Raw genomic sequence first — 12,994 nt, forward strand, 5'->3', positions numbered from 1 at the left:
AGGAGGCTAAGACAGGAGGATAGCAAGTTCAAAGCCAGCTTCAGCAACTTAGTGAGGACCTAAGCAACTCAGCAAGGCCCTGTCTTTAAATAAGGCTCAGTGGTTAAGTGCCCCTGGGTTCAACCTCTGGTACCAAAAAAAAAAAAAAAAAAAAAAAAAAAAAAAAAAAAAAAATTAAGGGGGGTGTTTCTTTTATAGTTATTTTTAGGACTTAGACTTCTCACTAAATAAATTCTTATAATGCTTATCTCCCAGTGACAGTCTTGGACTTGCTAAAGGAGCAGTCAGAGAAAGCTGCTAGAAAATCATCCAATGCAACAGTATCTTCTAACCCACACCAGGCTTCATCTCAGAAAGGCTTCTCCAAAAAGCCCACTTCTCCCACAAGCCGCAAGAAGATGTCACGAAGGCCTGGTATAAAGAAAAAAACCAGAGTGTTGTCCCTAGACTCCCAGGGGAAGAGGAAGAAGAACCTGCAAACTCACAGTGATGGGATGAGGCAGTCGGCACAGCATAGGCCATCAGGCAGAAGTCTCCCTTGACCTTGTGGTCAAGTTAGCTGATGGAGATGCCAGAGAGGAGAACCACCCTATCAAGCCAAGTGGAAACCACTGCTGAACATGGGCCTTAGAAGTCTGAGAGGTCTGTGTAGATGTGGCAACTGGCAGAGAGAGCTTGACTCAGGGCCCATGTGATTTTTCTCTCTCTGGGAAATATCACTGTCAATTGAATGAACTAATGTGCCTTCTAATGTAGACCATATCCCACCTCTCCTGGGCTATCCATACACTGGTCTGTCAACCTGCTTGCGATCCCACTGGATGTCCCAATCTTATCTTGTTAATGCCTACAACCTGAGGTAATAAATCGATAGTTACTTAAACTGACACATATCCTTTGATCTCCTGGATATCTGTTTGGCATTAGGAAATCTAGCATGCCTCACCAACCTTGCCCAAGAACCATGCTGTGTTCTCCTGCCTCATCCAGGGATTAGGAGGAGGCCTGCGAGTGACAGCTTCTACAGAAAGCCCCTCTAAATGGTCTTCTCCTTTCCCCCAGTCAGAACTGGTTAAAAGTAGCCTCACTTCTAAACCTCTCGCCCCTCCTGTTTCACCTTCGTGAAGGGCACAATAAATAGGAGTACATTCTACTTGAGTACCTCTTATGTGCCTGATTGATACACTTCATCTTGAAATCTCCACACCTTGCTTCTTATGTGTTGCCATGGACTCTGTTGAAGATGAGGAGAGAGAGGCTTCATGAGGATACCTGACCTGACCACTGTGGGGAGGGAACAGGGAACAGTTGGACTTGAACCAACTGCTGTGTAAGTACCTCCCTGGAGGGCCTTCAATGAAGGGATTGTGGCCTTTGAATAAAGTACTGGAGAAACTAAGAACTAAGAGAGGTCCAGGGGGCTGGGAACACAGCTCAGCAAGACCCGGGGTTAAAAAAAAAAAAAGAGAGAGAGAGAGAGAGGAAGAAGGGCAGGCTCCCTTGAACAAGCCTGCAATCCTGGTGACTCAGGAGCCTAAGACAGGAGGATCATGAGTTGAGGCCTTATGCAACTTCTGACCTAGTGAGACTAAGCAACTTAGTGAGATCCTGTCTCAAATAAAGGACTGGGGATGTCGCTACTAAGTGGTAGAGTACCTCTAGGTTCAATTCCCAGTACCAAAAAAAAAAAAAAAAAAAAAAAAAAAAAAAAAAAGGAAAATCTATGCGTAGCAATATCAATATATATTCGACTTTCATAGAGTCTAGCCTAGGGTGTTGAAAAGTTCAGAAAGTCAAAACATACATATATGCAGGTACTTACTCTTTTAATTTTTTTTTTTAAAGTTGTAGGTGGACACAATTCCTTTATTTTACTTATTTTTATGTGGTGCAGAGGATCGAATTCAGGGCCTCACACGTGCTAGGAGAGCACTCTGCCACTGAGCCGTAACTCCAACCCATGGTGCTTGCTCTTTTCAGAGACCAGGTGTGGGGAGGAACAAGAGGATAGGTCTTGATTGCAGGCAGATAGAATTAGAATGCTTCAAAGATCTTCTTAATAACGCTGTTCCTTTGATGGCAGTTCTGGTATTAAGGTATCTGAGGATCTGAAATGACATTGCAAAAAGGTATTTAGTGTTAGTGAAGTTCGGACACATGGACACATTTGCCATGATGATGGATAATTTTTTTTTTTTTTTTTTTTTTTGCACCAGTGTGTCCAGTTTCCTTAAGGCACTCTGAACACATCACCTCCACAGCATTTCTGGCAGCAGATTGCCCCACCAGAGAAGAGCAAAATAACCAACAAAATATGAATGTGTTGAGTGTTTCTTCAGAGCTCAAATCTTGCCAGCCAAGATACAAAGTCTTACAGTTGCAGAACTCTCAGGTGACTCAATTTAAGGAGTAAGTTTCTTTGCTCTTTGCAGAGTTTTAAAATTATGTTGGGGAGATACTTGATTTCTTTTCAGTGAATTTGATGCTTGCTGCTTGCCAGGCACAGAACCCTGGGAGACCCAGAGGTGAAAAGAGTTCACCTATAATTGTTTATCTGGTGTGAGCACAGGTTAAGAATTAACTTGAAGATAAGGTCACAGGGCTCTGACTCGCTAAATCTGCACCATTCAACAGAAAGATTACCCAAGCTCCAAGTAGAAGCCACACAGATGTAACTGAAAATTTCTAATAGCCACATTTAAAATCTAGGTAAACTTATTCATTTCATTTCATCCAACATGTTCAAAAATATTAGTTTCCGTAATCAGTTAAAAAATGATCGAGGACATAGTTTATACTCTTTTTAACAGTTTGGTTATAAGTTTTCTGAATCCGGTGTGTACTTCACTCTTTGGGCCCTTCTCAATTCGGGTTCGCCACATTTCAAATACTCCAGGGCCACAAGTGACACAGCCCTTCATCAAGCTCGGGCCCAAAGATCTGGGAAACGAAATCTCGAGTCGGGAAAATTCATGTGTTCACTAAAGATTCTTGGCATTCTCCTCTGGTGACTCTGTAGTCACGGGGCTTTCTGGAATTCAGGAGAAAACGGAGAAAAGCGAGGCCGCGCACACTGGCTCCCCACGCAGCCAGCGCTCTATTTTTGGGAGTCGCTCCCCGCCCTTCGGAAGGGCAGGACCTTGGGCCCAGGCTGGGCTCGCAGGCCCAGTTGCCACGTGTCAGCCACAGCGCCAGTGGGCGCCCAGGGCGAGCTGGCCACGCTCAGGCCCGGGAAGGGCGTGGGGGACGCACCCGCGGCCGTCGGGACCGGCGATGGGGAGCGATGCCACAGCGCCGCCCGCCGACCGCGCGGCGCCACTGCAGCGCCTGGCTCGCTTGGCGCTCCGCTCCCGCGCGGCCAAGTTCACGGTGATGCCAGGCGAGGTCGGTCACCTTTGCTAATTTGGGGGATGGTCCCTGGATGCAGGGCGTTGAAAACAAGCCCGCCAAGCCTCAACCTCCATTTCCGCTGTCGCCTACTCCGGGTCGGGCTGTAAAGCAAGTTTTTTGTTGTTGGTTCTTTCCCTTCTTTTTCCTGCTTTTGGTTGCACTCAAGCTTTTTGTCTTCCGGGTAACTTGCTAGCAAGTTAAGGATACTTAACATCCATTTCAGTAGGCATAATCTTGTCAGAAGTAAATTGTCAGGAATCAGTTTTTACTCGTGTGTGTGTGTGGTGTCCCCCCCCCAGGTCTGACATTTGAAAAAACACAATTCACACAAGGCCTCAGAGAGGATCGAACTCATCACCCCTGATTTACAAGACCAGTGCTCTAACCACTGAGCAATGGAGTCCAGTGGCTCCTGGCAGTCGTGGAATTAAAAATCATTGAAAATAACATTGCTTTAGCTAGCAGACAGTGAATGACTCCAGGCATCCATTATCCATTGTAAGGGCTAGGAAACGTTCAAGGCTAATTCTTACAACATGATGGTAAATGGGGAAATATCACTCAAAATCCTATGTTTGTGATTATAATATATTAAATTGTACGTATGCTATGTACACAAAGACTGGAAGGAAAAATGCAAAAATGAAGTGTTCTGATCATGTTGTAAGAGTTACGTTTATGCTTTTAAAAACCCTGAGATCTTGTTTCTTTGAAAAATTGTATCATTTGACATTTAAAGGGAAGTGTATGGGGGTGTCTTTCTCCCAATGAATTATTGGTCATGGATAAATTACTTGATTCAACACATTTGTTAAGTACACATGCAATACCAGATAAACTGGAGCAAATAAGGAAAGTCTGTCCCTGCTCTTTTTTTTAATGGTTGGGGGATTGGGAACCATGTGTCTCTGCCTTTTGCTTAATGAACCCTTTATTAAAGGAACAAAGTTGTGGCCCCAGCACATCCATACATAGGGAATGAGAGGAGAGTGAATAGCATGCTCTCCAGTGGTCAGCAGGTCCCTCCTTTTCTCCACCTATCTGCTGAGCCTCTTAGAACTTGCTGAGTGCTTGCTTAAAGCTGCACCACCCTCCCTATCAGGCTCTTTTTACCCCAGAAGGCGCAGCCTTCTTCCTACTGGAAAACGTGTTTATTATGTTTGTGACTCTTCATTTAGCTCTCCTTGTCAGGTCTTCAAGGGCAGGGGTTTTTAATCTGTATTTCTAGCACCATATGTCTGGCACATAGTAGATGCTCCATAAATGTTGCCTGAATGACACTTATGGTCACGTTAATTTACTAAGGAGAAATTAGGAAACTTCTTTGGGAGATGTCTTCTAATCATTCTCCCTCATTCCCACTTCCTCTGCTTCTCCATCCCAGTTGGAATTTTGCAGCACCCTTTAGTTTCCGCATCTGGATTTTCCTTTGTCCTCTTTTCCCTGACCATTGCTCTTGACATTTATTCAAGTGCATGGGTTTGCTTCCTCCTCTGCTTCAGGAGCCTACAAGGCTTATTCTAGGCAGGATAAAGAGCACACTCCCTACTGTGTCAACTTTTCTAGGTTAAATTGCAAGGGTTTGTTAATTACATCTTTTGTTTGTCGAGAATTGTGATTGTTGTGGCAAAGGTCAAACTGTCTTATATGAGAGAGATTGGGCACAGTCTGAGGAAGAAGGGTGGGGGTTGTGGTTTTGTTACAGGGCAGAGGCCTACCAGGAAACTGAGGCAGCATAGAGGCCCCCCTTCAAGCCCCAATTCTTGCAATCATGCCAGAAAGATTTCAGACATGTTGCTCAGAGTAACAGGTATGAGTTTATTCAAAGGCATAGGAAAGGGGAAAAAGGTACTCTACAGGGGAGAGACTGGGTCCCCTCAGAAAGGAGAGAGTACATTCCTCCTGCACTTTATTTTTATTGGGTGGATGGGGCGTTCCAGGGAAGTTTGCAGGGAAGTTCCACCCAGGTCCCCACCTTTTGACTTTTGACTGACAGCAGAATGATATCAGATTTTCAAGTCCCCACTGCCATGACAACTCTAGGTCACTTTGGCCCAGGCTGACTGGTTCTAATTGGAACCTCCTGTTCTTACAGATTTTATGGGTATGGGGAATTAGTCCTAGCTCCCTGAGTTCTGGTGTCTGGTCCATGTAAGGGTCACAAAAGTCTCTTCTTTCAGGGTAACTTGTGTTCTTTTCATTAGCATTTAGGGCCTACATTTCTCTAGCACATACCCAGTAGTCTGCTGAGGAATGTAACATATCCTGTCTACTTAAGCCAGATAGGGCTGCAGGTAAATTGGTTTTTAAAAGAGAATATGTGTAGCAAGTGGGCCCATTTTATAGAATTATTTCCTTAACCTTATGTTCCCACCACTCAAGTCTGTCTGTTCCCTAGCAGCTTTACACAAAGGCTAGTCATTTCATTCCAGAAGCTTCTGTTCAGCCCAATTCCCTAGGTCAGCATGTACCCATGTGGCTATGTGTGACAGACAGCTCAGTTCAGAAGTTCAGTTATGGATGCACTAAAGTCTGCTTAACAAGGTCTCCTGACTCCTGTTTAAGTGTCCTGAACTAGTGCTATTCCACTTTGTTTTTTTATCCAAAGCAGCAAAAAGAACATGGAAAATAGTAAGTCCAAACCACTTCCCTTGGCTGTTTTATGTGTTAAAGGAACTTCTTTTGCTTCAAGGTGAATTTTTTTTTTTTTTTTGCTGTCTCATCTGCCCACATTCTTTCCTTTCTGTCAAATGTACCTGGTCACCTGGTGGAAGCTCCCATACTCTTGAGGTGGGGCAAAAGTAGGACAGAGCCCAGGATGATCTTCCCTCCTGCTTGGTGTTGGAGTTCTCCAGCTCTCCCTTAAATCAAGGTCCTGAGTCCTCTCCTCCTGGGAGCAGACCATGTACTGCCTAGTCCAAAGTCAGATTCAAGGTCAGAGAATGTGAGAGGGTAAGGGCAGGGAGGGCCTCTGAGCTCATCTAGTGGCGTGCTTCAATTTGGAGACAAGGGAGCTACAACTCAGGAAGGGAAAAGGACTGCATCACTTTATGCATGAACTGGGAGCAGAAGCCCCTTGAAGACCTGGGTTTTTGCACTTTCTCTGAGTTTTGTATTCTCAGAGTTGATCAAAGAAAGTTAAAAACAAAAACAAAACTATAAGCCACACACACACACATACACACACACACAACCAAACAAAATCAGTGTCCATAAAAAATACTTTCCCATTGCAGGTCATGTTTTGCTGAGGGCTGACAGCCTGCACAGTTGTCAGCGTTGGGGCTTCAATGTCAAAGGGTCCTGGTTCCCAGCCCAGCTTTTCCCCTTGCTAGTCCTGCAAGTTACCTAATGTTTGAAGCTGCTGTTCTTTACCCAGGAAGTGGGGCTAAGAGAGTTTGCATGAGCAGAGTAGTTGTGAGCATGTGTAAGCCTACGTCCTTTTTTATCATGCTTTGTTTTGTTTTACAGATATTACATTGTTTTACAAAAACTGTAAGTTGGGCAAGTTTGTTGGTGCCATTTTTCTAAAAGCTCAGATGATCATTAGCACTGTTTTTAGCATTAACATTTTTCTTAGTTAAGGAATGTACATGTTTTAGACATCGTGTGGTTATTGCACACTGAACAGACTAAAGTATAAACAAAGCATGCATACTGGGAAGTCAAAAAAATTGTGTGACTGCCTTTATTATGATATTTGCTTTATTGCTGTGATCTGGAATTGAACCTGCAGTGTCTCTGAGGTGTGCCTGTAAATGTGACACTGGGTGTGAAGAGGTCAGAAGAGGGCTGGCTGGGCCTCCCTTTCCCATGCTGCCCACCTGGATCTGTATGGTCAGGTCCGTATCTGGCCTTCCCAAACATAGCCAGCCCTTCCACCTTTCTGCCCTCTCAGGAGCCCTGCAGCACTCACTCCTCCCTTTATCCCTTGGACAGTCTCTCATAGAAAACATGATAACATCAAATAATAAAAACTCTCCCTTGACTCCAATAACTTGTCTCCACACATTGCTTCTGCTCCTTACTTCCACCTCTTTCCACTTACCCCGTCTATCTTCTGTCAGTTTGGATCTGGAAGTCCTTCCAAAGACCTGTGTCGAGGCTGGTCTCCAGTGCAGCAGTGTCCAGAGGTTGGGCATTTGGGAAGTGATTGGATCCTAAGGGCTCTTACCTCATCAATGGATTAATCCATTTAGTGGATTAATAATTTGAATGAACTGCTTCGAGGTGGGGGCAACCGTAGGCAGGTGGAGGATGACTGGGGAAAGTAGATCCCTGGAACCATGCCCTTGGGAACTGTTATCTTGTCCCTGGACCCTTCCTCTCTCTGCCTCTCTGTCGCTCTGTCTCCTCTCGCTCTCTCCATCTCTCTCTCTCGCGCTCTCTCTCTCTCTCTCTCTCTCTCTCTCTCTCTCCCCCTCTCTGCTTCCTGGTTGCCATGAGCTGAACAGCTTTGCTCTGCCACAGCCTCTCTGCTGTGATGTTCTGCCTCACTTAGGCCCAGAGCAATGGAACCAGATGATCAAGGACCAAGACCTTGGAAACCATGAGTCCAAATGAAAGTTTCCTCCTCTAAGCTGTTCCAGTCACAGGAACAAAAAACGAACACATCTGCCCCCTCAGCTCCACTGTAGGGTCTCACTGGTCACTGGTCCAGGTCAAAGTCACCTTTGACCTAGATAAAATCTTGGTGTGACACCCTTGAGTACCCCTCTTCCTCCCCTCTCGTGCTGCCCTCAGGCCTGCCTCCCGAGGGTCCAACCCTCTCTCCCAGGAGCCTCAGCCTTGCCCTCCACCAAGCTGAGGACAGGCACATGGCACTTGGGGCAGTGCCTGGCTTCCCTCCTGCCAGTTCAGCGAGTCTGTGGTGAGCCATACGGGGTGTGGCCCTGCCCCTGAAGGGCTCATGCACTAGTGGGGGGAAATGGACATTCTTTAGAGAATTGGTGGAATCGTGGTGGAAGCTGAGGAAGACGAACAGCAAAGGCAGACAGCTCACTTTCCTCCTTTTCAAAATTGGGATGCCGGTGATGGCAGTAATACCATCGTGTGTGGCTATTTGTGAAGGACAACTGGAATGATGCATGACGTGCTTTTCACAAATCCAGGGAGAACTGCATCCATGTCAACTACTTTTATTATTAGTCGTATCTGAGAGCGTTGTGTGCAGTTATCCTGTTGCAAGAGGTCACTTGCAGAAGCAGGGGTGGCAGGAGGCACAGGGAGGGAGGAAGACCATGGGATGTGGGTCTAGAGCCCCACGGGTGTGGCCAGAACTGCTCCCAGGCACCTGTTGAGTGAGACATTGTCACCCTCCTCTGGGTGCTGATACACAGGTCAGTAAGTCATGTTCAGAAATGGAGGATCTCTCATCTCCTGAAAGACCACGGATTAGGATGAACCTTATCAAGTCAGACAGGCAAGTGTTCAACGAGACCACAAAGATCATCTTTCAGTGGATGCAGCTGTTTTCTATCACTTTCCTTGCTCTTTGCAGCCTTTGGTATGGGTTTCTAACCCCCATGTTCCACAGAGAGTGGGGTGGGCACTGGGGCTCTTTGGTGGTAGAATGAGATGATGGAAATGGTTAGTTCACAGACAGGAGGGCTGTTGAGACCGTAAGGGAGGTCCAACAAATTCTTCAAGACTGCTGGGGCAGTCCTAGGAGACAGAGAAACTAGCCACCTCTCAAAACTTCTCTTATGCTAGGCTGTATGATGCACACTTGTAATCCCAGAGATTTTGGAGGCTGAGGCAGGAGGATTGCAAGTTCAAGGCCAGCCTCAGCAATTTAGTGAGGCCCTGAGCAACTTAGTGAAGCAGTGAACCCCTATCTCAAAAAAAAAAAAAAAAAAAAAAAAAAAAAAAAAAAAAATGAGGGATGTAGCTCAGTGGTAAAGTGTTCCTGGGTTCAATCCCCAAAACCAAACAACAAACCAACAAAAAAAAAATCCATCTCTTATGTGTCCTAAGAGCACAATGGACTGGGTTATAGGAGAAGAGATGGCCTCTGGTCCAAGGGGTGTGGTAATCTAAGGTAGAAATGCAGCACTCATACCTTACAGCTCTTAGCCCCATAGGTCTCAATTCTACCTGCACATTAGGCAGGTAAAAAATTATGCAGTCTTTAAAAAAATGTCATTGGGACCCCCAGAGATTCTGGTCTAATTGCTTGGGGGTAGGGCCGAAGCATTTCTTTTTAAAAACTCCCCAAGTGATTTTATTTGTAGCCATGGTTGAGACTCACTGGTCTAACAAAGCTTTTATCTGTAAGTGAATGAGCAGAGACTTTGCAAGTGTGAATAACTGAACCATAATAAAGGTCATCCAGTCGTGTATTAGCCACAGACTACTAACTCAAAGCCGGGGCTTCTCCATTACCCTACAGCAGTTCCCCTTTAACACCAACTCTTTGAATCAAATTTCTTTCAGAAAATAGTCTTTATGTCTTTAATTCTAAATCTGGATCTATTATTTGAATAGTGTTAGTATACGGTAACAAGTCTGTTGACAATTAAGATCGTTCCAGAATTCTCCTTGACCTGTGGTCTCAGAATCTGGAGGTGATAACAAGCTCTGGCTTTGGAGTCAGGAAAAGTTAGGTTCCTATGGTAGTTCTTCCACTGCCAGCTGTGTGACCTTGGTCAAGTGACTTAATATCTCTGAACCTCAGTTTCTTCATGTTTCCTCTGAGAGTCCACAGACTAGTTTCTTGGTTGTGAAGATTAAATAAGATCAGGCCACCAAGGTCTTACCATACAATTTGTGCCTTTTACAGGACTAGTGCCTTATCTATTAAGCTTTCTGGGGGCAATTTGTGTATTTTAAATGGTAGTAGGAGTTCTTCCTCCTTATCTTCTTCTTTCCCGTATGTTTGATTTCTAGCTATGCAGTTCTCAACCAGGGATGATTTTGAATCCCTGGGGAATACATGGCAATTTCTAAAGATATTTTGATTGTTTTAACGGGTTGAAGATGGGGGCAATGGTGGGTGCTCCTGGCATCTGGGTAGGCCAGGGATACTAGCTAACCATTTGCAGTCTCCCAGGCAACAAAGACTTATCTCACCCAATGGTGCCATGGTCAAGAAATCCTGGTCTAGATATTAGCAAGAAATTGAGAACTCAAAGGCCAGAACTGTTGGGTGGAAATAGGATAATTCCACTGGTGAAGCAAGGAGCAATGCCGGCGAGGGGGCTGTGAGCAGGCCATCTCCAATTCCAGTCACCCCAGAGGAAGGACTTTGCGTCTTTTCCATGTGAGTGGCTGTGGCAACCTGCAGATAATAATAACACTGGTATTTATGCCCCAAGAGGTGCTGCCAGGATAATCTTGCACCCAGAGTTTAGAAATGCTGGTCTCAATGGTTAAATAAAGACAAGGCGATTGCATCAGGTCCCACAGGAGGGCTGGCCGTCTCTCTCCAAGGCTGTTTTCTGGGCACCTGGGGTTTGCCTGCCTCTCATGAGCTCATTATTTATAAATGACAGCCACCAAAGCAGAAAATCATGAAACAGAGTTGGCAAGGGAAAAACTTACTCAGCTTTCTTGCCGGTGCCTTGAATTTTATTTTAAAAATAAGATGAACATAATACTGTTAGGGAAACTCTGTTATGTGACTAGAGAAGAATGTGTATAAAAACTTCACGGGAGTAGAAAACATTTTGGTCCGCTGTTACCTCCCTTATTTAATTTGATTGTTGTTGAGAGAGTGGTCACTAGGTGGCGCTAGGTCACCACCCGAGAGGATGCTCCTGCCCTAGACCCAAGTTACTCAAGTTCGTCTTGAAGTGCCAAAGCCCCACAGTGAAAAATAGAGTAACAGGAAAGATTCAGTTCTTAAAATAAGTCAGCAGCCCATTGAGGCAAATAGTACTGTGGCAGGTACATTCTCTTGCTTGAACTGATAGAAAAGGGCATTTACTGCCCACGGACTTTTGGCTACAGATATCAAATGATGAAAAGACACAATTAACTGAAACCATGCAGCAGGCCTGGCCTGAGAAGCAAATGAGAACCAGCTGGGACTCAGTCCTCCGTCTGGGATAGGACTCTGACTGTGGTGTCTCCAGACTGAATGGCCTTGTCACCAGGCATGGTTTTCACTGGCATTTGGGTGCTGAGATGTGAGCTGGTGGAGGATTGTTGTGTTAATGGAAGTTATGATCTGGTTGAAGCTTCCTCAGCTGTGAGAGGCTGGCATTTCACTGAAGAGGCGACACCCCCTTTCCAAGCCTCTACTTTTCACCAGTAGCATAAAGATCACTTTAAGGTAGCAAAATGGAAATGACCTGAGTCAATGAACACAGGGACAGGATCGTGGTTCCTGGCCATGGGGTTGGTCAGTCCATCCACTGGTGCCTTTGCCATGCAGCCTCAGTGGGGGCTTTCTGACCCAACTGTGAGGGTTTTGGAGTCACTGGACCCCTTGTGAGTTCACAGTCATCTGGCCACTTTTCTCTGCACTTGAGCCACCACTGTGAAGTCCCGGGTGGGATGTTGCTTTAGAGAGGAGGGGAGGAGTGGGGTGGCAGGGTGACATTGGAGTCAATAGTCCTGTGTTCCCACTCTACCAACTCTTCAAGCTCTGTGACCTGGAAAATCTCATTTCATTTTTCCTGTGCTCACATCTGTAAGGATAAGATGGACAGGCAAGTTGCAAATGAGCTGCTCCAAAATGAGTCCATGTCTCTGGGAAATGGAGAAGGCTTGAAAATGAAGAGAACAGACAGTCATGCCTGACCTCAGAAGAGCTGTTGAGCCCAGAGAGGGCTCTTAGGAGCAGAGATGGGCAATGCCATTCACAGTACTCTAATTCCTTTTTGGCTTTTTTTTTTTTTTTTTTTTTTTTTGCTTATGACTGTCCTAACTTGATTCCTACCCCTGCTTAATACATTTTTTTACAACAGATTGTCCTGCTCTTCAGTTTACTGGCTTGGAATAATGTAAGGATGGCTATCACTGATGGAGCAGCAAGCATGGTACCAGCACTTATTAGCATCCTGCATTCGATTCTCAGAACCCTCGGCAAGGTAAATGCTATGACATTGGGGGACACGTAGGGACACAAAGGCAAATCACAGCCAGAAGTGCTAGCTTGGAGAGCTTTGTTTTTATCCTGGGTCCCACACAGTCCTCATGTTAGAAATAGCTGGGGCTGGAGTGGGTGTCTCACAGGATGCTCTCCTCCTGGCCAGTATGAACTTCGCCAACACGTATGGGGGATGCAGGCCTGCTGGTCCAGCACCGAGTGAACCTCCATCTTTCCTCATTTGGGTTAGAACAAACCAGAACCTTAACCACTGGGTAACTCAACTGGGTCTTTCTCACCAGTGACTCTTCAGGGCTGAACATGCCCCTTTCTGAAGTGACAAAGGAGTGGGCCATCAAGCTCCTGCATTTTCTGAGGTCAAACCACTGGGCTTAACTTGGTTCTTGAAAAAACTTGGATTTCCAGCTTGTTGGCACCTTGCTGTCTAATGATCCTTGTCTCAGTCCCTCCCAGAGTCACCACATGCTGTCAAGAGCAAAGCGTCTTAGAACAGGGCCCCTGAACTTTGAAATAAAAAGTACATTGGTCGACTTTATGTCCTAAGAGGAT

At 45.6% G+C, this 12,994-nt stretch overlaps 2 protein-coding genes across 3 annotated transcripts in view; both read left to right on the forward strand.

Moving 5' to 3' along the window:
* The window catches only part of HHIPL2 (HHIP like 2), a 28,756-nt gene extending 27,467 nt beyond the window's left edge, over window positions 1–1,289 (forward strand). Inside the window, exon 10 of the mRNA XM_079106792.1 lies at window positions 256–1,289. Coding sequence (XP_078962918.1) covers window positions 256–542 — 287 coding nt within the window. The 3' untranslated portion in view covers window positions 543–1,289. The remainder of the gene's footprint in view (window positions 1–255) is intronic.
* A 1,958-nt stretch (window positions 1,290–3,247) lies between these two features.
* The window catches only part of LOC306641626 (uncharacterized protein), a 124,493-nt gene continuing 114,746 nt past the window's right edge, over window positions 3,248–12,994 (forward strand). For both annotated transcript variants that reach the window (XM_079106820.1, XM_079106819.1), the window contains exon 1: window positions 3,248–3,485. The gene's annotated coding sequence lies outside the window, so the exon portion shown is untranslated. The remainder of the gene's footprint in view (window positions 3,486–12,994) is intronic.

Source organism: Sciurus vulgaris (genome assembly GCF_902686455.1).
Source record: "Sciurus vulgaris genome assembly, chromosome: 12".
NCBI lineage: Eukaryota > Metazoa > Chordata > Mammalia > Rodentia > Sciuridae > Sciurus > Sciurus vulgaris.